The 24191-nt window shown below is 52.7% G+C and overlaps 1 protein-coding gene across 13 annotated transcripts in view; it reads left to right on the forward strand.

Annotated features, from left to right (window-relative positions):
• The window catches only part of TTC21A (tetratricopeptide repeat domain 21A), a 40604-nt gene that overhangs the window by 11759 nt on the left and 4654 nt on the right, over nt 1–24191 (forward strand). For 3 of the 13 annotated variants that reach the window (XM_086365968.1, XM_086365970.1, XM_086365973.1), the window contains 23 exons: nt 2241–2325; nt 4337–4435; nt 5542–5734; nt 9080–9177; nt 9338–9538; nt 10748–10877; nt 12581–12738; nt 12946–13161; nt 14063–14301; nt 15226–15298; nt 15411–15521; nt 15850–15988; nt 16166–16269; nt 17703–17891; nt 18753–18863; nt 19471–19552; nt 20304–20454; nt 20886–21047; nt 21162–21369; nt 21459–21683; nt 22164–22284; nt 22453–22520; nt 22622–22817. In XM_086365968.1, coding sequence (XP_086222094.1) covers nt 2241–2325; nt 4337–4435; nt 5542–5734; nt 9080–9177; nt 9338–9538; nt 10748–10877; nt 12581–12738; nt 12946–13161; nt 14063–14301; nt 15226–15298; nt 15411–15521; nt 15850–15988; nt 16166–16269; nt 17703–17891; nt 18753–18863; nt 19471–19552; nt 20304–20454; nt 20886–21047; nt 21162–21369; nt 21459–21683; nt 22164–22284; nt 22453–22520; nt 22622–22699 — 3241 coding nt within the window. In that variant the 3' untranslated portion in view covers nt 22700–22817. Of the gene's footprint in view, nt 1–2240; nt 2326–4336; nt 4436–5541; nt 5735–9079; nt 9178–9337; nt 9539–10747; nt 10878–12580; nt 12739–12945; nt 13162–14062; nt 14302–15225; nt 15299–15410; nt 15522–15849; nt 15989–16165; nt 16270–17702; nt 17892–18752; nt 18864–19416; nt 19553–20303; nt 20455–20885; nt 21048–21161; nt 21370–21458; nt 21684–22163; nt 22285–22452; nt 22521–22621; nt 22818–23493; nt 23588–24191 lie in introns of those variants that run through there. The other 10 variants (XM_086365969.1, XM_086365971.1, XR_015150934.1 and 7 more) reach the window with 9 other exon arrangements.

Consider the following 24191-nt stretch of genomic DNA (forward strand, 5'->3'; position numbering starts at 1 on the left):
AATAAGTCAGCTCTTTGCATCAGGTGGCCAAAGTATTGGAGTTTCAGCTTCAGCATCAGTCCTTCCAATGAACATTCAAGACTGATTTCCTTTAGGATAGACTGGTTGGATCTCCTTGCAGTCCGAATTGTGTGTTTGTGTGAGGGGGTGGAATACAAACATACCTCTTCCTTCCCTATGGAAGGATGCTAACTGGAATCGGAGTGTCATACAGAGGCCCTGGTAGGAAACTGGAAGTGACTCCGGCCTGTGCCAGGCCTGGGCAGGCCCGCCGCAGCCTCTCACAGCTGGCTGGTGTCCTGGGCAGGAACTCCTGGATCAAGAGCTTGCTCTGGAGGCTCCGCCTTGGGCCCACAGGACACCTGGAAGCCTGTATGTTTCGTTAGTTTCATGTAGTTTATAGTGTCAACATTAGAATGAATTACAGAGTTCTAACCACGGGAGCACCAGGGCAGTCCCTCCCCTATTGCTCTTTGAATTTTTGCTCTCTGTAGATGTGTGTCTCTCTGCAGCCCTAACATTATTCATTTTTTCCTTCTCTCTTAGTTCTCTCCACCAATGTTAAAATAATGTTTCTTCCATTAGTCTTGTTAAAGAACTAGCTTTGAGTTTTGTTGACGCTATGATATCCTTGTTTTCTAATTGATTAATTTCTGCTGTTTATTGAGCTTCCCTGGTGGCTCAGACGGTAAAGCGTCTACCCACAATGCGGGAGACCTGGGTTCGATCCCTGGGTCGGGAAGATCCCCTGGAGAAGGAAATGGCAACCCACTCCAGCACTCTTGCCTGGGCTTGTTTTCTAATTGATTAATTTCTGCTGTTTATTATTTCCTGCTAACTACCTTCTGTGGAGGTACTCTGTTGTTATTGTCTAACTCTTGAGTTGGATGCCTGGCCATTCTAAATCTTCTAGAAGATAAGCATTTAAGTCTATGGATGTCCCTTGAAGTACCATTTAACAGTGTCTACACATCTGGATATTTCAGTAGTATCTTCAGTATCTGGTTCTGTGACTTCTGTAACATTAGTTCTGATTCGTTTTTAGTCCATACGTCATTTTAAAAGTTTTTTTTTAATTTCTAAATTATGAAATTCACAATGCCTTCAAAATCATCATAAATGCCTAGAACTCTTTGAATGTTGACTGTGCCTGGTTATGTTGAAAGTTGAAAGTCAATTAGAATAATTGTTAAGCAGAAGGACCATTCCCTGACCTGGCTGGAAAATATGAAATTTCCTATAAAGAAACAAAATACTGCAAATTCCAGGGAATTCCCTGGTGGCTCAGTGGTAAAGAATCTGCCAGCCAATGAATCTGCCAGCCAATGCAGGAGACATGGGTTCGATCCCTGGTCCAGGAAGATTCCACATGCCCCACAGCAGCTAAGCCTGTGCACCACAACCTCTGAGCCTGTGCTCTAGAGCTCACAAACCCCAACTACTGAAGCCCAAGTGCTCCAGAGCCCATGCTCGGCAACAAAAGAAGCCACCACGATGAGAAGCCCACATACCGCAACTAGAGAGAGTAGCCTGTGCTCGCCACAATAGGGAAAAGTCCCTGTGGCAACAAAGACCCAGCACAGTCAAAAAAATAATAATAATAAAAAAAAACCTCTGTAGTGTGATCAGGAGCCGTGTCTTCCCAGTGACACATGATGGAAACCAAAGTTTCCTTTCCATCTTACAGCTGCAGACTGACCCCCTGCCCCCTGACCTTGGTACCACAGTCATGCCTGTGTAATTTGGGATATAAATAGATTTCTGTCATGAAGACACCCCCAAATAAGGGACTTAACATAAAAGGTTATTCCTCTCTCAGGGAAAAGTTTGGGTGGTGGGCCAAGACCAGGATGACAGCTTAACTCTCTAGGGTCCCAGGCCCCCTCTCCCTGCTGTCCTATTCCTAGGATGTTGCTCACATGGCCCACATTCCAGCCAGCAAGAAGGAGGAAAGAGAAGAAATGGAAGGCATGCTGTAGGGATACCACTGGATATACCCTGGGCACTTTCACTTGCATCCTATTGGTCAGAACTTAATCACATGGTCACACATGAGCTGCAGAGGGAAGCTGGGAAATGTAGTCTTTATTGCAGTAGTCACATGCCCCAGCAGTTCAGCAGGTTCTATTAAAAGGAGAAGGGGAGGATAGATGTTAGGAGACAATCACAAGATGCCACCGCACCATCCTAACCTTGCCTCTGAACTCTCTCAATTCACGTGGCTCCTCTTCCTGTTTCAGAATCCTCGAAAAAGACAAAAGCAATATCGATGCCTGCCAGATTCTAGCTGTGCATGAGCTCGCAAGAGAAGGAAACATGACCGTAGTAAGTTCTTTCAAGACTCAGAAGTTGAACCTTGAAACCAGCCCAGCCAAGGAGGGACCCTTCACAGCACCTCCACCCCCAAGACCTTGGAGGGGGCTCCCTGGGACTCAGCTCCCTACGCCCATCCACACACTCGGAGCTCTGGCTTGGTCTTTGAGCCACACAGTTCCAAAGGCCGGCAGTGAGGCTGACATGCTGCTCTGGTTCTGCCTCGTGTTCCCTGTGTGCCCTGGGCAGGTGTCTCCACCTGGATGAGCCCCAAGATGCTCATCTGTGAAAATGGAGATAATTCCACCCACTCTGTGTGGTTGTTATAAGGTCCAATTACAGGACACGTAGGACGACTGGGAATGGTGCCCAGTGCACTACAATAACTTGCTCCATTTTAACTGATAGATGTCATGATTGTGGTTTGTTGCTGGTTTTGGTTTTGGTTTTGTTTTTGCCACACTGCATGGCTTGCGGGATCTTACTTCTGTGACCACGGATTGAACCCAAGCCCACAGCAGTGAAAGTGCTGAGTCCTAACCACTGGACCTCCAAGGAATTCCCATGGTTGTGTTCGTGTTCAGGAAATGCCTTTTTTTAAGGGAATGGTTAGAGTTGTTCAGATATTGACCAGGCGGTACCTGGCCCCATGGACTTCCCAGGTTGCTCAGTGGTAAAGAATCCACCTGTCAATGCAGGAGACGTGGGTTTGGTCTCTGGGTCCCCTGGGTCAGGAAGGTCCCCTGGGGCAATAAATGACAACCCACTCCAGTATGAGAGTCACATGGACAGAGGAGCCTGACTGGCTACAGTCTGTGGGGTCACAAAGAGTCAGACACAAGTGAGCAACTTAGCATGCACCTGGCCGTAAACTTGCTCCTAAGACTTGTTTTCCAGAGAAACCCCAAAGAGTCCTCAGATGCAGTCAGAAGCACCTCGAATTCCTAATGAAAACCTCCATGCCCAGACACATTCTTACTTTCAAAAAGAGTTTGTGTCTTCAGTGAAAACCCTGCCTTCTGAATAAAGACATTGCCTCTGCGGAGAGTGTGACCAGTCAAGAGGCCCTAAGGGGTCATGGCAAGAAAAGGAAGTTTCTGGTTCCTTTTGCCCAGCTCTGAGGTTATGGATGTTGTGGGGTGGGGTGAGGCAAAGGGCACGGTCTGTATTTGGTAGGAACCCTTGAAAAGGGCCCTAGCCCTGTTTCTGGGTAGAAGCAAGGGAGTAGGCCTGTCCTCAGCTCCCTGAGAACCTGGGGCCCTGAGCAAGCCTTCTAAGGGCCTGGCCTCATGGTTAGGCCCAAGGGCAGTTAGCATTTAATGCCCCTCCTTTGCCCCCATCTCAAACCCTGGGATCTTCCCCTCACCCCACCCCATATTCTTTCCTGGTGCTTCTTTGCAGCTGTGGACTAAGAACTCCCTACCCCACATAGTGAATGGGCAGAAGAGTCCAGGAAAGAACACAGGCTTTGGACTCAGTCAGCCATCTGGATGGCTGGGTAACCTTGGTCAAATGACCTTAACCTTTCTGACCCTTCATCTGCTAGACTGGAAAATTCAGTTACACTGACTGTCAGAGTCCCTGGGAGGATTCACTGGAATGACAGAGAGGCATCAATGTGGTGACTCAGGTCAAAATGGAACAGAAGTTTGGGGCCAGAGACCCACCCTGACTCCTGGGCCAGCCCAGGTGGTTTGCAACCGCCTGGGGGGGACTGCTGTGTGTAGCACCATACAGCTGGCTTCTGGCACTGTTTGGGGGTGTCTCAAAGGGCAGCTGCTCTTCTCGGACTCGTGCATAAAGGGGCAGTGCCGGCTCTGGAGGGAAAGCCCCTGCGGGGCCCCAAAGTGATACTGAAGCCTGGGGACACCCAAGGCCAGTTAACTCTGAATCTCTGGCGTTGGTGCGGAGGCCCGAGTGTGTTTAAGATCTCTCAGCTGGTGCTCCGGGCAGCCACCCTTGAGAACCTTTGCCCCACTCCCCTTTTACCTACTGCCTTTGACGTTGTGTTTTGCTCTTGCAGGCTGCCGAGCACGTTAGGAATCTGATTAAGGCACTGGAAACAAGAGAGCCCCAAAATCCAAGCCTCCATCTTAAAAAAATTCTTGTGGTGAGCAGACTGGTAAGAAAGCTCCTCCCTGGTTTCTGAACTAGCGCATCCTGTCTTGTTCCCAGGGGAGATCTGTGGTCCCCTAGAAGCTCCCTCAGGACTCTGCCCCACCCCTCTGGCTTAAACTTGATCTCTCAGTCTAGTGGCCCAGGCCCTGGGGCCCCTGCCTGCCTCCATCCTATCACAGTATCCGGTGGCTTCTCTCTCCTGTGCCCACGTGCCCTTCAGAGATGCTGTGAAGACCCTGGAAGTGAGATCTGGAAGTGCTTTCAGAGTGGGAGGCACCCTATTTGGGGAAAGAGGGCAGCAACACAGCTGTGGAAGAGCAGGGTGCTGGAGCCCCCGACTCCTGTGTTCTTTTTGTGAAAGAGACCCAGGGAGGCCGCCTGCCTAACTGTCTCTGACGCCAGGCACGGTGCAAACAGCTGCCAAACGGCCTGTCTCTGTCGCAGCCTTCAGCCCCAGAGCAAGACTTACTAGAAGGGGGGCTTCCCAGGTGCTCCTGTGGCTAAGACTCCACTCTCCCAGTGCAGGAGGCCTGGGTTCCATCCCTGGTCAGGGAACTATATCCCACATGCTGCAACTAAGAGTTCACAAGCCTCAGCTGGAGATCCCGTGTGCCCCAACTGAAAAGAAGAAAGATTTACCATAAGGAATTGTCATGAGAGCAGGGGCAACTCTGGGGAGTCTAATTCCACTGGGATATGCTCTCTCCCTCCACCTCTGTGTCTGATTCTCTCTGCTCATTCTCCACACACAGCAGGGAATGTGGCTGCTCACAGCCCTCAGGGCCACTTCCCATCAGTGCGACACCAAGAGTTCCCCTCGTGCAGTTTCAGTTTATGAAAAACCTCCTGGTGACTTGTTAGACCGGTGACTATGGCCAGACACGGGGCTGGGTCCCTCCGAGGGCTCCATGCCTGGAGGCGGTTCTGCACATGTGGCCACCGGGGTCGGGGGGATTCTTTGCGAGCTGGACAGCTACCTGGACACACGGTACTTTTGGGGCTCTCTTGAGCACCCCCGAGTCCTGCCAAAGTGTCCCCCATTTGCAACATGGCCTTGTTGAGGCAGGTTGGAGTGACTGGTATCCCCTTCCCCGTGTCTGTTCCTTTCAGTGTGGGAGGCACCAGGGGATTCTGCAGCTGGTGTGTAGCTTCATCGAACGAACCTTCATGGCCACATCCTCCGACGCCCACATGGCCACCGAGCTGGGCTACCTCTTCATCCTGCAGGACCAAGTAAAGGAGGCGTCTCTGTGGTACTCGAAGGCCATGAAGCTGGACGAGAGCAGCGTGGCTGCCTTGACAGGTCTGGGCAGGCTGGGCAGGGAGAGGGGTGGCAGGCTGGCGGGTGGGAGCCAAGCAGGGTGACCTCCATGAATCCTGAAGAGAGGGGTTGGTAAGCATTCTTCCCAGAGGGTATGTGAGTTTGGGGGTGCATTGTAGGATGGGGTGCCTTTTGAGGCATCTACACATATAGACGTAAGAGGCACAGGAATTCTCGACAGCAGTCAAAGCCATTCTCATCTCCTTCAGACCTCTGATAGCCACACTCTGCCTGACATGTTGGGTCAGCCCTGCCTCCTCTCGGGCCCCCCAGCCCAGCGCCCCCTCCCCCCGGCCCCACAGCCGCTCACCTCACCTCTGTAGACCCTTCCTCTTCAGGCCCCCGTGCTGAAAGGCCACCAGAGTGAGTAGTTTTGAGAGTTTTGCTTCCCCATGTGTCCCAGGGCTTCCCTCCCACTTTATACAAATGTCAAGTGAATTTTCCAAAGCCCAGTTTTCATTTTTACACAAAGCTCTCAAATCTGTGGTCTCTAGCGAATCCTGAAACAGAGGTATTTGATTTTAGTGGAGGCAGCCTCATCATCAATGCCCCAGGCAAGCCGGCTTCCTGCCCCGGCTCCGAGGAGATGTGTCTTTTGAGGGCAAAGTCACTTCTCGCTAAACTCCAGGCACATCTGTGCAGCACAGTCAAAAAAGCAGTCCAAGTGGTTGGTCTTGATTTCTGGTTCAATGCATCAGGCTGACTCCTCGGTTATCGCTTCCTCCTCCCTCACCAAAGCCCCCCCAAAGTCACGGGCAACATTTTAAAAAGATGGTGAGGCCCCATAGCAGCCCCAGAAACAGGGTAAGGTGTCTTTGGTAGACCAGGAACTCTGAAGAACTTCGCATTTCTAGCAGATAGTAAGCAGACTGCATTCAATCTGGAATCTCTGAGCAAGTCTAGAAACCTATAAGCCAACATGGGCAGAGATGGGACAGCTAAAGAAATGAGTAGATCAGCTTTCCCCAGAGGACTCCAGAAAACAGAAAAATTTAAAAAAACACAAGCTTGGGGTCCCCAGAGGCTGGGAGCAAAATATGTCATGAGGTCATCATCGAGATAACAGGAGGGTTATTGGAAGCCCAAGAAGGGGATCAAGGAGACTCTTACCAGGTGTTGGGACAGGACAGAGCAGAACAAAGCCCCCCATGATGTCCCACCACCAACAAGGACGTGAAGGGCAAAGCCTGAATGCCCAACACATAGGCAAAATCCCCTGAAATGTTCCTCCACCAGGCTGAGTCCTTGCCCACTTCCTCAATTCAAGGGAGAGTCCCTGCTGGTCAGCCAAAAGGGAAGTCCACACTCTCCAGCCAAGCCTGAGTCCACGCATATGTGTCCTTGACTCATCCATCTTACCTGGTCCGTCTGGGAAAATCAGGGGCCTTAGCAATTTGAGAAATCTGCCCTGATTGCTAATAGTCTTCACTCTAGTCCATTTATAAATCTGCTAGCAGTTTGAAAGAGGGGCCAAGTGGAACATGCAAAGCAGTGGCCCTCTGAGGAACAAAGTTAAGGCCAGATACAGAAAAGACTTTGTCCCCAAAACACCTCCTGTGTTGGCTGAGTCTAGAGTCTATTAGGTCCATGAGTAAAGAACATGCCACTAGGAAAAAAATACAGATAACAAAAATAGAGTTGCTGAAAATTTAAAATATGATTTTTGCAAATTAAAAATGTCCATAGATGAGCCAAGTAGTGGGACGGATATGACTGAAAACCAAGATGGTGGTGGGGAAGACAGTCAGAAATAAACATACCCAAATGGTCGAGGAATAAATTGTAAAAGAAGAATAGTAGGAACAGAAGGGATTTGTCCTCCCAACATCAAAACACATCAAAACAAGAGTAGTTAAGGATTTCCTTGGTGTCTCAGTGGTAAATAATCCGCCTGCCAATGCAGGAGACACGGGTTCGATCCCTGATCTGGGAAGATCCTGCGTGCCTCGGAGCAACGAAGCTCGTGCACCACAACCCTGGGCCTGTGCTCTAGAGCCTGGGAGCCACAGCTCCTGAAGCCTGTGTGCCGTAGAGCCCATGCTCTGCAACAAGAGAAGCACCACAGTGAGAAACCAGCGCACCGCACTATAGAAAATCCCGCACAGCAGCAAAGACACACAACAGCCAAAAAAAAATTATTTTTTTTAAAAAAGAGACGTCCATTTGAGGCCAATCCTGGAATACACAAATAGATCAACAGGATAGAAACAGGCCTTCTGATAGAAATGACATTTCAAACCGATAAGAGTTTCAATAACTCGTGGTCGGATACCTGACTATTCTTTATGAAAAAAAATAAAGGTAAATGCCCATTTCACATTATCCTCAAAAATAAATTCTAGATGACTTAGATATTTAAACATAAAAGTTAAATTGGACTTGGGTTGCCCGGGGAATTCTAAGCATAACTACAAACTCAGAAGTTCTAAAGGAAAATATTTGACCAATTTATGTAAAAATTTAAAACTACTCGATGGCAAAAAGGCAGAGGAAAAATAGGTAAAAGGTTAAAGGCAAACTAATGGAAAATGTTTGTAACAAGGAATATATATAAAGAGAATAGAGAGATCTAAAAATCCATTCAAAGAAAAACAGGAAAAAGCTATTAACAGGAAAGTTACAGTAGAAAATATATAAAAAGATGTCCATTCTCTCTAAAAAGATTTTTTTTTTTTAAGTGAATTAAAACAAGTTATTCACTCTTTAGCATGGTAAAGAGTAAAGCATGTTTGTGAGGTCGTGGGGAAAGAAAAAAACACTTACAAATTCTTGACAGTAATATTAATTCAAATATCCTTGGAGGGCAAGCTGGCCTTATCTATCAAGGTTTTTAGATGTACATGCCCTTTGACCCATCGTCTCTACATAAGGAGTTAGAACACACAAAAATGTTGACCATGGCATTGTAATATTTAAACACTGAAAACCAACGAAATGTGAAACGAGGAGTCCTTCAGTAGTGCAGTAGTTAAATAAATGGTTACATCGGCAGTGAAATATTATGTCACCATTGAAGAGAATAGGGTAATTTATATGAACGGATGGGAAGATACACTATACACTAATAACATGCAGATGCTTTGCAAGATGTTTGAAGAAATCCACTCCAATCTGTTCATGTTGATTCTCTCTAGAGAAAGGCACGCTGAGGGCAGAACGTGAGCTGGGGATGTTTTCCTTGCCCTACGATTTGAACGCTTCCCCATGAGCACATACCACTCTCTGAGTTTATGAAGTCTCAGGGAAGGGTCCCTGCCGTCCACTGTCCCTTGGCCTGCTGGCTCTGCCACAGAGCCGGCTGTTCATCCCAGTTCTGTCCCCTCCCAGGGATCATCTGGTGCCAGATCTTAGACGGCCACCTGGAGGAGGCCGAACACCAGCTGGAATTCCTGAAGGAGGTGCAGCAGTCTCTGGGGAAGTCCAAGGTCAGAGCCCTGTGGGGGCCGAGGTTGCCCTGGGATCCGGCCCCCGCCACACCCCCTCCCTCTCCCCAACCCCAGTTGCCCCTTGGACTTCTGCTTCTCCTTGGCCTGCTGGCTCTGCCTAGTGAGTGTTGCCTCCAAGACCCGGGCCTGCTCCCCACAGGTGCTGGTTTTCCTCCAAGCCCTCCTGGTGTCCAAGAAGCATAGGGGGGAGCAGGAGGCCACGACGCTACTAAAGGAGGCCGCCGAGCTGCACTTCTCCAGCATGCAGGCCCTCCCCATGAGCTCCGAATACTTGGAACGGCTCGACCCCATCTTCCTGGTCTGCATCGCCAAGGAGTACCTGGTCTTCTGCCCCAAGCAGGTTAGAGGAGGGTGCTTCTTCGTGGGATGGGGAGCGGGGGTTGGACTGGTGAACAGGTCTGGGCAGAGGCAGGACCTACCTGGCCAGTCACTAGGTTGCTTGAGCCTCGGGCAGTTGGGGAACCCAGTGCTTTTCACATTTGCACAGGCAACGTGCCAATCACCCAGGAAGTGGGGCACAACCCTGCATCTCCCAGGCGATGCTGATGCTGCGGTCCAGGGACTGCATGTGAGGAGCGGGGCACTGGCCTCTGTTCATCCCAGGGAGGAACTGGGCTCCCTTTTCTCCCAATGTCTTCTAAGAAGTATTTTTGTCTTTGCCTGTTTGTCTGGCCTTCCCAGACAATCAAGAGTCCCTGTGGGCAATGATCGTATCTTACATGCCTTAATATCCCCCAAGTGCCTGGCACCCCACTCCAGTACTCTTGCCTGGGAAATCCCATGGACGGAGGAGCCTGGTAAGCTGCAGTCCATGGGGTCGCTGAGGGTCGGACACGACTGAGCGACTTCACTTTCACTTTTCACTTTGATGCATTGGAGAAGGAAATGGCAACCCACTCCAGTGTTCTTGCCTGGAGAATCCCAGGGACGGGGGAGCCTGGTGGGCTGCCGTCTATGGGGTCGCACAGAGTCGGACACGACTGAAGTGACTTAGCAGTAGCAGCCTCGTAATCCCATCCCACAAATATCTATTGAGGGCATCACCATGTGCCAGATGCCATGCTTGATAGGGGGGAGTCAAAAGTGAACAAATGAAGTCCCCATTCTCAGGAGCTTATGCTCTTGGACAAAGTAGTACAGAGTGGATGGTAAATATGTGTGTGAAGCATGAAAATGTTAGTCACTCAGTCATGTCTGACTCTTAGCTACCCCATGGACTGTAGCCCACCAGGCTCCTCTGTCTATGGGATTCTCCTGGCAAGAATACTGTAGTGGGTTGCCATTCCCTTCTCCAGGGGATCTTCCTGACCCAGGGAATTGAACCTGGATCTCCTGCGTTGCAAGCAGATTCTTTACCATCTGAGCTACCAGGGTAAAATAAAGTAAAAAAAATGAACAAAGTAACTAAAGTAAATAAAAATAAAATAAAATAGGATAAAGTAAAAACACGTGTGGAATAAAATCCCTTCACTGAGTGTTTTCTAAGCACTCCAGGAGTCTTTTTCTTAGAATAGGGCAAACCGCACAGCCAGACCCTTGTGTTCTACAGCCCCGGTCTCCAGGCCAGATCGTGTCTCCTCTTCTTAAGCAAGTCGCTGCCATCTTGAATTCTGTAGTCAAGGTGGCACCAGCCCTGATTGAGCCACTGTATGTGATGGCCCAGGTCAAGTATCTCTCAGGTGAGCCAGTGAGTCCTTGTGGCTGGGAGAGCCCTGGGTGAGTGTCTGCAGGCTCCCTGCCTGGGACACTCCACACACACCCCCTCACCCTCAGTCACCAGGTGCGCCCACTGTTCCCAGCCTCCAACACCCCGACTCCTCACCAGCAGAGGTCTCTCCCACCCTCCCTTTTGCTGATTACTTACTTGATCTGTACCAGCTGACAGTCACTTCACTGTCGATGATGCACCAGCACTGCTCTGATCCTAGGGGACAGCAGTGCTCAGAACAAGAAAAGCTCCACCCTGGAGTTTGTGTTCTAGTAGGGGTACGTGGACATAAAGCACAGTGTTATTGTCAGGACATGACCATGCGATGGAGAAAATGAAAGCCGGGGAGAGGATATAGGGGTGGCAGTTTTTAAAAGACAGTCGGGAAGGCCCCGAGGGAGGGGGACCCTGTGCCATTAGACTCGCGGAGCCTCATGGGCCAGAACGGTCCCCATTCAGCCTCTCCTATCTCAAGGCCTGGATCCTGGAGAAAGAGGGAAGGATGGGGAGAACCCTCGGTGGGGGCCTGTTGTGCTCTTGGAAGTCTTGGCTCCCCGTGACCTTTCACCCCCATCTGCCTGAAAGTCAAGCTGATCTCTGGTGTCCAGAGGCTTCAGAATGGCATGGCACGTCTGTGTGCTCTGCACTGTATGGGTTGCACTTTCTAGAGCTCCTGGTCTTTGTCCTCTGTCCTCCCAGTGTTCATCAGAGTGCCAGGTTTACCCGCTGCTCCAAGGTCTCCTGGGTACAAGGTGAGGGCAGGCCCTCCCTCCCCTGCCAGACACACACACACAGGGATGCCGGCAGATACCAGCGCTTTAGGGACAAAGCAAGGTCTCCAGCTGCTCAGGTTGTCATGGTGACACCTTCATATTTCTGCAGCACAGTTGAAGGTGCCGGGAGTTTGGGACCCAGAAGCAAGTGCTCTCTACCCACTGGGTGATGGACCCCAAGCAAGAGCTGTTGAGGGACCTGGCAGCAGAGGAAGGAGGGCCTCCCAACCAGCTCACTGTACCCTGGCCCTGAGTTGCCACTGCCTCCCATTTAGGGTCAGCCTGGCACAGGAAGGCCTCTGGGCCCCAATGTGCCAAGGCATTCAGAGCGCAGTCTCAGGAGCCCATGGCCCTGGACATAAATACTGACTTCGTCCCTTTGGAGCTGAGTGACTTACATCACTAAAGTTCCAGTCCTGCATCTGAAAGACAGGCATGATAATACCAACTTGGTGGGGGTGGGCAGACACTAAACCAGCCTTTCTCAAGAACTTTGCCTGTGTTGGCACAGAGCGGGTGCTTCTCAAGTTGTGGCTGTCACGGTTGCTGCTATTATTAGGCTTTGTTCTGCTCTTAGGTATGGAAATTGAGACTTCAGTGTTCCCCTGAGCCTCCAGACAGAGCAGTGAAGTGACTTAGCCATCTCCCTGAGGGTACAGAAGGAAGGGAGGTGTCACACCCAGGTTTGAGTCTCCTGGCTGTTGTCTGGGTCAAGGCAAAAACTAATAGTAGTTCTAATTTTAGGAAGAGACCTTTGAGTCAAGCTGAACAGACACGGGATAAATGCCCAGCTTGGATATTTCTGGGAAACAGGACACGTAAAATTCCTTCTGCCTTTACGTGGTGGGTCCTGAGAGTGCCCAAGGATCCCTGGATGTAGGGGTTTGTTTCCTGTTTCTAGGGGAGTTAGAGCATGCCCAGAGCACCCTGCAGCGTTGCCTGGAGCTGGACCCCACCTCCGTGGACGCCCACCTCCTCATGGCTCAGATCTACCTGGCTCAGGGCAACTTTGCCATGTGCTCCCACTCCTTGGAGCTGGGCGTCAGCCACAACTTCCAGGTGGGGGTCCCCGATGCCCTGTCGCTGCTCAGCATCCCACAGCCCCACTAGCTTCAGCCCCTACTCGCCTTGGGAGAGTAGCCCCAGGAGCTGCCAGAATCCCTCAGCCCCTTCTGCTGGCCCAAAGGCAGGGACTGGCTCTGTGGAATCCTGTGGCTTTCTCCCCTATGGGAGTTGGAACCCCACACTCTGCTGACGCTCCTTTAGGTCCGAGACCACCCCCTTTACCACTTCATCAAGGCCAAGGCCCTCAACAAGTCTGGGGACTATCCAGAAGCCATAAAGGCACTGAAGATGATCATAAAATTACCAACTCTGAGGACGGAAGAGAACAAGAAGTTCCGTGGGCCCTGCGTGTGCCCCAGCGAGCGGGTGTCCATCTTACTGGAGCTGGCAGATGCCCTCCGGATGAACGGAGAGCTGGTGAGAAACGCCCTGCTCTGTTCTCTTGCTGCTGGCGCATGCTGGAGGGCCAGGGTAGACCTGGGAACCAGGCTCTTTGATTCTGGCTGGTGTTTCCTTGCACTTTAGTTTAGCTTTTATTCATTTGGGAGTATCCCTCTCCCCTACCTTAAAGGCTTCAGTGGCTCCCACACCCTTAAGATAAACTCCAAACCCTCCTGAGTCCTGCATGATCTGTCCCCTGCCAACCTCACTGTCCCCAGAAGGTTGTCAGGGAGGCAGAGCACAAGGCCCACCAGAGCCACCACACGTGGTCGTGCAGTTGGGCAGTGCACCTCTCCAGTGGATGCCGCTTACATCCCCTTGGAGGTTTGCAGTGTGCAACCTGCTCAACTGTATGGGGCGGCCCTGGGACCTTGGAAGGTCTGGCTGGGCAAAGGCACAAAGAACCAAAATGGGCAAAGAAAGTAACTTTGTTGGAATAAATGAGAGTACAAATGCAATGAAGATACAATTCAAATATACCTTTATGTGCCCAATTCCATGGATAGAGGAGCCTGGCAGGCTACAGACCATGGGGTCACAAAGAGTCGGACGCAACTGAGTGGCTAACACTAACTAACCATAACATAAAAATACCTTTGACTGAAAGCAGGAAGGTATAGGAGATGCGTCCATAGGTCTCTCATAGGAAGAAATCACATTCAGACTTTGAGGCACTCAGGGACAAGTTCTCACAGTCAGGGATTTCATGTCCCCTAACTGGCCCTGCCCTCCAGGAACAGTGGGCCTCAACCCCGAGAGGCTCGCTCTCCCTGTCCCCTTCCTGCTGCTCTAAAGTGGGGATGGGCCATCCTCTCCCTGGCTTCCAGGTGTGGTGGGTGACAGCAAATGGAGGGTCTGTTGGGTTTCCTTATCTTAGCACGAGGCCACCAAGGTCATGCAGGATGCCATCAATGAGTTCAGCGGCACGCCGGAGGAGATGCGCGTCACCATCGCCAATGTGGACTTGGCCCTGAGCAAGGGCAGTGTGGACCTGGCGCTGAGCGTGCTGCAGAGCATCACGCCCAGGCAGCCCTGCTACATGGAGGCCAAGGAGAAGATGGCCAGCATCTACCTGCAGACCCGCAAGGATGCCCGCCTCTATATCGGGTGCTACCGGTGAGCCCCGGGCGGCGCACTGACCGGCCCGGTCCCAGTCACGTGTCAGGAGTGTTTTCTCCAGATCGTCTTCTTTGCCCCGGGGCTTCAGAACGTGTTCTCAGAGTGTGTTTGACAATAGAAGGGAATTTTCCCTGGTGAGAATCTGAGTGTGATAGGTCGGTCAGTCAGGCCAACCTGCTGCTGAGTTGTAAGGACACAGGAGTGAATCTTCCCTGAGTTCTGCTTGCCCCTCATTATGGTTCATATCCTGGTGGGAACCATGGTTCCGGCGTGGCCTGTCCTTGGGGAAGTGTTCAGGGGCTTAGATGTAACCGATGTGAGTGAAGGAGGATGGAGAGCCGGGATTGGGAGCCCTCGGCAATTATCTCTACAATTTGACGTTGGGCCCTCAAGTGTACCTTTCTTGTCCCCTTCCTCAGGCAAAACTCCATCTAGGCAATTCGGGAGGAAGGGGAGGTGATGCCACGAGCAATGGGAAACCAATAAATAGTGAGATGACATGGTCTCATTGAAGGTTTAGAAAAAGTAGGCTGGGACTTCCTGGTGGTTCAGTGGTAAAGACTCAGTGCTTCCAATGCAGGGGCCTGGGTTCAATCCCTGGTCAGGGAACTAAGATCCCACATGCCACGTGAGGCTTGGCTGGGAAAAAAAAAAGAAAGAGGCTGCCTCATGAAGAAGGTTCTAGGCGTTTGGGGTGGAGGCCAGAGGAGGGGGTGGAAGTCCCGGCCATGATCCAGATAACAGATGAGGAGAGCCTGAACTAAGGGAGCTAGCACTGCGTCCCATCTGAGCCGAGAAACACTGGGTGATGAATAAATGAGTGAGTGCACGGGTGGCAGACAGAATAAGTGAGGAGAAGAGATGGATCCAGGAATAGGAAGGACGCACAGGGCTGAGCTAAGGTTTTGGTTACTTTTGCAGGGAGCTCTGTGAACATCTGCCTGGCCCCCACACCAGTCTGCTTCTGGGTGATGCTTTCATGAACATTCAGGAGGTGAGTTAAGGTCTCGTGACCACACTAAGTGGCTGCACCCCGCACCCACCCTGCCCAATCTTGCTTCTCCAGTAAGGGAGAAGAGAGAGATGGCAGACCCTTTCCCCACCAGCCAGAGAAGGCCCTGGAGGTCTACGATGAGGCCTACAGAAAGAACCCACACGACGCATCCCTGATCAGCCGGATCGGGCAGGCTTATGTGAAGACCCACCAGTACACCAAGGTCGGGCCATGATGGGGTAGGAAGGGGCGGGGAGGGCCAGCCCAGCAGGGAAGATGGAGGAGGGTGCTTGGGTGGGAGGCTGGATGCAAGGAGAGACCCCCCTGAACAGGTTGCCAAGGAGAGGGCTCAGCAACTCCCCACCACCCCCTAACACCTGCTGAGGCTGAGGCTTGAGACCTGTGCCAGGCGGGAGGCCATTGTATCTGAGGCTTCTGTGTTCTGGAGGGGTACACAGGCATGGTGACTGCAGGGTTGGGGGTCAGGGCACAGTGTGAGGTGCCCACATACAAAACCAGACCTGATGCCCGTATTTCCTGTGTGCACGAAGGCAATTAATTATTATGAGGCCGCCCAGAAGATGAGCGGACAGGACTTTGTGTGCTGCGATCTGGCCGAACTGCTCCTGAAGTTAAAGAAGTTCAACAAAGCAGAAAAAGTTTTGAAGCAGGCACTGGATCATGACTTTGGTGAGCACACCCTAACTGTCTTCCCTAGCCTGACTTCGAGCAGACACACCCCCTCTTCTCCTGCAGGATGGGGCAGGGGACAGGCACTGGCTGGGGCTCCGAACCCAGCCCCCATCCTCCCCCAACAGCCCCCTCCCCAGGGGCCAGGAAACACTACTTTGAGTTTTCATTTTGCAGTCAAAGACATCCCATCCATGATGAATGATGTCAAGTGCTTACTTTTGCTGGCCAAGGTTTACAAGAGTCATAAAAAAGAAGATGTGACGGAAACTTTGAACAAGGTAATTGACAAGTAGACCTAAGCTGTCTATCTGCCATTTCCTGATGGAAGCTGGAGATAGGACTGCAGGTCTGGAAGTCTCCAGGCGTGGTCCTCTAGAGAGGATCCAGGTTACACCCCTGACATCCACCTTCCACTTATCCCCCCACCCTTGCTCTCGTATTGATTGTGCATGGAAGTGCTCAAAACCCGCCTGGGCTGGACTGGAGAAGGCAGGGAGGAAGACAGTGCCTTTGTCCTCAAGGATGCTTGTGCTGTTATTAATAGACAATGCCAGCAGCTCTCACGCACTGAATGCTCTGTGCTGAGTTCTGTACTAGGCTTTTTGACTTATTTAATTCTCACAGTAGCCCTTTGAGCTAAGCACTGAGGCATTCCTGTTTAACAGATAAGGCTCAAAGAGGTGAAGAAATGTACCCAAAGTCACACTGCTAGTAAGTGGTGGAGCTGAGATTTGAACCAGCTTTGGCCTGTCCCAACCCATAGTCTCCTGCTGGGAGCACTGTGTGCTTGCTAAGTCACTTCATTCGCGTCCGCCTCTTTTCGACCCTCTGGACCATAGCCCACCAGGCTTCTCTGTTCATGGGATTTTCTAGGCAACGAGAGTGGAGTAGGTTGCATGCCCTCCTCCAGGGGATCTTCCCAACATAGGGATTGAACCTGCCTCTCTTACGTCTCCTGCACTGGCAGGCAGGTTCTTTACCACGAGCGCCACTGAGAAGCCCCTGCTAGGAGACTCCTGGCCATTTTTTCCCTTCCTCTTCACTCTGTACCCAAAGGTGGGGCCTGGCACTTGCCCCCTGGGGCGTGTGCCTGTGGTTGTAGATCGTCTCTGACTGCTTGATGTGACTTATCCTCGGGGTTTCCCACTGGATTTCCATTCCTCAGTCTGGCCTTCGGGGAACCCAGGGCTGATCTGTAACCACTACCCAAAACTTAACCCTGGCCTCATTGTTTCCTCTTGCCCCAGTGCTCTCTGGCTACTCCCTTAATCACTGTTATGTCGCGGCTATTTGTGGGGGCTGCCTCAAATTCCCAGCAGGACACTATTCAAAACAAACGCACCCAACAAAACACAGCCTGTGCTGAACACCTACTGTGTGCCTGTTCCAGCCTATCGGACAGCTGAGGTAGATCAGACACAGTGAGTGCCAGGTGTGATGGAAACAGGTAAATGAGCCGAGTACAGTGGAGTGTCTGTTGCTTGAGAGCCTTTGCCCTGCTCCTGCCCCCGTGGCAGTGCTGGTTTGCCTCCTGGTGCTCAGCCAGCAGCCTTGCCTGTCCAGAGCGACCCAGATTTGCTCAGGGGGACCTGAGATGCCCTTCTTAGACAGCTAGCTCTGAGATGAGAGCTTGGAGGCTTGCTGTGAATTGGCCTGAGACCTGGCACATCGGGCTCTGGGTTGCTCACGCAGAGTTTCCTGGTTTCCCTAGGCCATGGACCTCCAGTCTCGGATCCTGAAGCGTGTTCCCCTGGAGCGACCGGAAATGATCCCCTCCCAGAAGCAACTGGCAGCCTCCATCTGCATCCAGTTTGGGGAATACTACCTGGCAGAGAAGGAGTATGCCAAGGCAGTGCAGTCTTATAAAGATGCCCTCTCCTACACGCCTATTAACAATAAGGTGGGGTCCTTGGAGTGAGATCCTTGTCCTTGCCTTGGGACACAAAGCCTTGCAGAGCTCCCTGACTATGGACGGAAGCTGTTTCCTTCTCTGTGGTTCCCTGCAAGGGGCACAGACCCCTGGTGTAGGCAGGCCTGCAGATCCCAGGGCCCTCACCCACTGCAGCCCTCGGTGGCAAGTGTAGCATTTTCAGGTCCCCCTTGCAGGGGGGGAGAGGACACGTTGGCTGCTAGGGGCTTTTCTGGGCATAAAGCCCAGACTAAGCTTCCAAGGAGGTTTAGGGTCATGTGAGAGGCATGGCTCCAGGTGGGAAATGGTGGCTGGAGTTCACTCGAGAGGAGATGAAGAGCTTAGTGACAGACCCATTCATGTATTTAATGTGTTCTCATTTAACAGATTCCCAATATGTGCAAGCCAGGTACTGGGCCAGGGCTTGGAGACGCAGTGGGGCAAGACAAGGTCCCTGCCCCGGGCACTGGGTACACACAAGTACATAGGCAGTTCTAATAGCATGTGATACCCACAGGGGGGTCAGGACACTTGCGAACTCAGATGAGGGGTACTGTCCCGGAGCCTGGGGCGCAGAGGGCTTCCCAGAGGAGATGAGGTCAGAGCCGAAGCCGAAGGATCAATATGCGCTCAGTGGGCCCTGCCTCTCAGCGGTCAGTTAGAAAAAGTCATGACGATATAGTACTGGGTGGGAGAGGGGGAGAGCCAGAGACATCATCCCAGGGGGTCAAAGACATGCTTTCATGCTTTGAAGGCAGAGCTGACAGAATGTGGGCGTGCGAGGATGAGGCCTGGGTGCCCAAGCTTTCCCGTGATGCGCATTGGTTGCTCACTGTCTCGGGGCCTGTCCAGGTGGTGCTGGAGCTGGCGAGGCTCTACCTGCTGCAGGGACACCTGGACCTGTGTGAGCAGCACTGTGCCGACCTCCTGCAGACTGAGAAGAACCACGAGGCAGCCTCCGTGGTGAGAGGCTGTGGGCCCGGGGCCCCACGACCACAGGGCGGGCTGCTGGGCCGTGGGGCAGCAGGGGACTCAGCACAGGATCCGTCACCCAGGACGGGAGGGGTGGGCTGGCAGCAGGGGGCAGCAGCGACCTCCCTCCTGGGCCACATCCGAGGGGAGAGGGTGAGGCTGATTCACTCCAGGGGAAACCACACCCGCTGGTAAAGGCCAGGCGAGGACAGTTCCTGGGGCTTCGGGAAGTGTGAGGAAACAGCCCTCCCCAGTCCTACCCCTCTCTGCCCTGTCACCCAGACCACCTCCAGGGCTGTCTCCAGCAGAGGTGGGTAGCCCCCATTCCACCCTGCTGCCCACATCTGGCAGTTCTCAGACATGGGTGGAGGGGCTGGCTCCACGGTGTCCACCCTCGGCTTTTCCTGCCTCCTTCCCTCCTCACCCCCACCGCTCTCCCCAGGCTGTCCCATCCTCTGTGGGACCTTCTCCCAGTGCCCAGAGATGCTCCCTAGGAAGTTCTCTCCTACCTTCCCTCCTTCCCTGTCCCCGCTTCCCACCACAGCCTCCCCACCGCGCCCATGCAAGCTGCTATCCCAGCATCATGTGAATTCAATAGGTGATGGCTGACCTGATGTTTAGAAGACAGAAATACGAGGCTGCCATCAACCTCTACCACCAAGTCCTGGAGAAAGCACCAGGTAACTAACTGGCTGCATCACGCCTGCCCACCATGACTGCTGCTGGCAGTTCCCATCCAGCAAGGTCTGCTCTCGCCCAGAAGGGTGGGCCCTCTCCCCTCCTTCCTGACCGGGCAGAGGAAGCCCCTTCCTCTCTGATTGTTCCCAGAGAGGCAGGAAACTGATAAAGTCCCAGTGGAACGTGCCGGCCCTTTCCCAGTCCAAGGGGCCAGTTCCTGGTCTCAGGCAGGGCAGTGCTTGGTCCTGCCTGTCTGTCCCCAAAACCCAGACACTGTGGCTCAACCTAAGTTCGCCTTGGGAGGTCACAGCCTCCTGGAGGTGGCTAGAAATTCTCCCCTGACATGTAGCTCTCTTCCCACTCACTGTAGCATAAAACCGCCCTGTCTTGCTGGGGAAGGGGCCAGACATGAATAAGAGGCTTAGGCTTGAGCTCCAGCCAGGCCCATGTCAGGCCCAGCAGATCACAGCTATTAGGAATGCAGGTCTTGGAGCCAGACCTTCTAGGTCTGAATTCTGGTCTTCCACTTACCTGATGTGTAACCTTTGGCAGATTACTCAAAGTCTTTGTGCCTCAGCCTTCTCATCTATGAAATGGGAGCAGTAAGAGTGACCACTTCATGGTGTCTCAGTGGAGCCGCTGGGATGCCCACGTTCAGCCCAGTCCACCGGTGTCTCCTGGTCCTCTCTGCTTCCCCTACCTGATTCAGCTACTGGTTAGCACAGCCTGGAGGTTTCTGCTCTCTTATTTTAGACAATTTTCCTGTATTGAACAAACTAATCGATCTGCTACGAAGAAGTGGCAAACTTGAGGACGCCCCTGCCGTCTTTGAATTGGCCGAGAAGATGTCCAGCCGGGTGCCTTTGGAGCCAGGGTTCAACTTCTGCAGAGGCATCTACTGCTGGTGGGTTGGGGGATGTCTTGGCAGGCGTGTCTAGGTGTGTTTAGTCACTCAGTCGTGTCTGACTCTTTGCAACACTGTGGACTGTAGCCCACGAGGCTCCTCTGTCCCTGTGATTCTCCAGCAAGAATACTGGAGTGGGTTGCCATTCCCTTCTCCAGGGGATCTTCCTGACCCAGGGATCAAACCCAGGTCTGCTGCACTGCAGGCAGATTTTCTACCATCTGAACCACTAGAGTGTAGGAGGCTCTCCCCAACAGACGTGCTGGGCTTTGCCAGGGAAGCCGAAGCTCAGCTTCCACATCGGGAAGTGGGGAGACCAGAGATCCTGCCCTTGCTTTGTGCAGATTCTCGGAGTGACCCCCGAGTGTTCCTGTTCTCCCCGGGCCTCAGCGTCCTTATCTGATTCTCGGGGTTACTCTTCTCTGCTGCAGGCACATAGGACAGCCCAACGAAGCCCTGAAGTTCCTAAACAAAGCACGCAAGGACACTGCTTGGGGCCAGAGTGCCACCTACCACATGGTGCAGATCTGTCTGAACCCAGACAACGAGATCATGGGCGGAGAGGCTTTCGAGAACCTGGTGACCGAGAGCAAGTGAGGGCCCAGCTGGCTGGGGGTGGGGAGGGAAGGCAGGGAAAGCCCTCGGCCTCTGGATTGAGGTCTGGCGAGGGCCTCGTGGGCAGACCAGGCCAGCGCCCTCCTGCTCAGTCCCAGTGCCCGCAGCTTCAGCAGCAGGAAGGAGTTGGAGCAACATGGTGTGCGCACCGCCGAGAAGCTGCTGCGGGAGTTCTACCCACACTCGGCCAGGGGCCATACCCAGCTGCGGCTGCTGCAGAGCCTGTGCCTGCTGGCGACCAGGGAGAAGGCCAACGTGGAAGTGGCGCTGAGCACCTTCGTTGAGATGGCCCGGGCTGAGGTGTGCTGGCTCCCGGGATGGGCGGGCGGGTGGGCGGCATGTCGAGGCGGAGGGCTGGGCGCCAAGATGCCTGCTTCCCGCCTGCACAGAAGGACAGCGTCCCCGCCCTGCTGGCCATGGCGCAGGCCTGCTCCCTGCTGAAGCAGGTCCCCAAGGCACGCACGCAGCTGAAGCGCCTGGCCAAGGCCCCGTGGGCACTGGCTGAGGCCGATGACCTGGAGAGGAGCTGGCTCCTGCTGGCCGATATCTATTGCCAGGGCGGCAAGTTTGACCTGGCCTCGGAGCTGCTGCAGCGCTGCGTGAAATACAACAAGGCGAGGGGTGCACCGCCGTCGGGGCTGTTGCAGGGGGTGGTGTGTGTGTGAGAGGCACTGGGGCTCTGTGGGCAGAGATGCAGGGATAGCAATGAGATGAGAAGAGGCAGGACAGGAGGGGTCCCGTGAACCACAGAGCAGGACAGGAAAGCAAGGCAAGAGGAAGCGAACAGGGTCCAGCCACCTGCAACAGGGACGCAGAATGGGGAGAAGAGATGAGAAGGGCTCAGGAAATGGAAGGGTGGCATGTAAGGAGGGTTTGGTTGGGTCAGGGGGGAGGGCCTTGGGAGGTCAGAGCGGGAGGGCTGTGAGGGCAGGGGTCATTCCAGTATAGGAATAGCTGAGAAGAGGGCACCCAGTTCACCCTCTTGTCAAGGCGGGAGGTACTGCGGAGTCCCTGAGTGGTCTGGGTTACTGCACCCCCTGCCCAGCCCTTGCCCCTGCCGGGTCCCGCGCTGCTCTGACCGGCTTTCCCTGCAGTCCTGCTGTAAGGCCTACGAGTACATGGGCTTCATCATGGAAAGGGAGCAGTCATACAAGGACGCGGCCGCCAACTACGAGCTGGCCTGGAAGTACAGCCATCACACCAACCCTGCCATCGGTACAGTCGTCGGGCAGGCACGCGTGCATGGAGGAGGGGCCAGGGCCGGGGACCACCCTCCCGACCCCATATCACAGGGCCTGTGATCTGTTTGTGGTGGGGAACCAGAGGGGTTCTCGGGTTATCAGAGTGCCACCCACTGTCTTTATCCTCCCTACATCTGGACAGGCTTCAGGCTCGCTTTCAACTACTTGAAAGACAAGAGATTCGTGGAAGCCATTGAAGTCTGCCATGATGTAAGCTCCTGACAGTGGTGGGATGGGGCGGAGGGTGGGGGGTTGGTGCAGTGGCACGGGGCCCTGTCTGGTGTCTCATACCCTTTCTTTCTCTGTCCCAGGTCCTCAGGGAGCACCCCAACTACCCTAAAATCAGAGAAGAAATTCTGGAAAAGGCCCAAGGGTCTCTGAGGCCCTAGCTGTGGTCAGTGGGAACCAGGGAGGGTGGAAACTCTCAACCTACAGAAGTTTCATGGAGGGGGGGTGGGGAAGTGGGTCAGTGGAGAAGAGAGTCAGAAAATAACCTATTCTTCCCCATTTCTGTGTGTGTGTGTGGTTGATTTGAATCAAGCCTAATCTGGTCTAAAGGACATCCCAAAGCTTTAGGTTTTTAAGGTGCAAGGAGCAGTTTGACTCTGAGGAAGAAAGATGTCAACCAGCTTAGCTTCCCCTGGGTTCACCGGGCAACTTCTAATGGACCCCACTTTTATCCCACACACTCAAGGGCCAAAAGGGAACAAAGAGGTGGTTCAAAAAATACCCTACAGCTCCTTTAATATTTTTCGGTCAGCCCATACCAGCCTCCCCTCTCCTCTGTGGTCCCCAGAGTCCTGAATTACAGAAGCAACGGCTCCTCCCTACCAAGCCGCCCACTGGCAGGGGGCCCACACAGGCCCCCTCTGTCCATACATTCTGCCTCCTCCTCCTCAAGGCTTCAGCAGGCCTCTGCTGGTCCTTACCAGTTTGGGAGTTTGTGATAGACCTCATCACTCTTGCTTCGGGCAGGAAAAATACATCCCAAGAAAAACTAGCTCTGCGCTTCAGCTTCAGTAAAAGACAGTGGCCAACTAATTCATCTTCCAGGAACCCTTCAACACCCAAGGGCACAAAAGCAGGGGTCTCTTTGTAGATGAATAATGTTAACTGTAACTGACAAGGGGGTGACAGAGGTCACCTTTGCTGTGCTCCCAGTACCTCTCTTCCTGTTTTTCAGGATGGCAGTAATGGGCCAGGCTCACCGCAGGGGAAGGAGCTCTGAACTGGGAGTCAGGAGGCCTAGAATCTCCCTGTGTGACCTTTCCCTCTGGGTATGTGTCCCCATCTGTGGCAGGAAATTAGACTAGATCTCTGTGTTCTCAAATTACAGTACAAATCCCTGCCAACGATATACAGCAAACATCTGAAAGTTTCATAACTATGTGTTTAAATATCATCCTTATATAATAGAGAAAAATAGCACACAAACTCATGAATTTGTGAGTGCTGTTACATAGAATACTTCTCACTTTTAAGCATATTGATATAATTGATAAAAAGTAAAATAATTCATGGGCTTCCCTGGTGGCTCAGTGGTAAAGAATCCACCTGCCAATGCAGGAGACACAGGTTCAATCCCTGGGTCGGGAAGATCCCCTGGAGGAGGAAATGGCAACCCACTACAGTATTCTTGCCTGGGAAATCCCATGGACAGTGAAGTCTGATAGGATACAGTCCATAAGGTTGCGAAGAGTCGGACCTGACTGAGTGACTAAACAACAAAATATACTTAGTATGAGTAGAACTCAGATAGGGCAGAGTTTTCAAGTTGTCCAGTGACTAAGGTTTGGGAGCAGTGAACAGGTTAGGGTCCCTTCTAGAACAGTATGTTATAAAAACAAGGCTCGAAGTCATGAGGGATGACTTAGGCTGTCA

This window comes from Bos grunniens, chromosome 22 (genome assembly GCF_055505025.1).
Source record: "Bos grunniens cultivar Pamir isolate PY7600 chromosome 22, Bosgru_T2T1.0, whole genome shotgun sequence".
In the NCBI taxonomy this organism is placed as follows: Eukaryota; Metazoa; Chordata; class Mammalia; order Artiodactyla; family Bovidae; genus Bos; species Bos grunniens.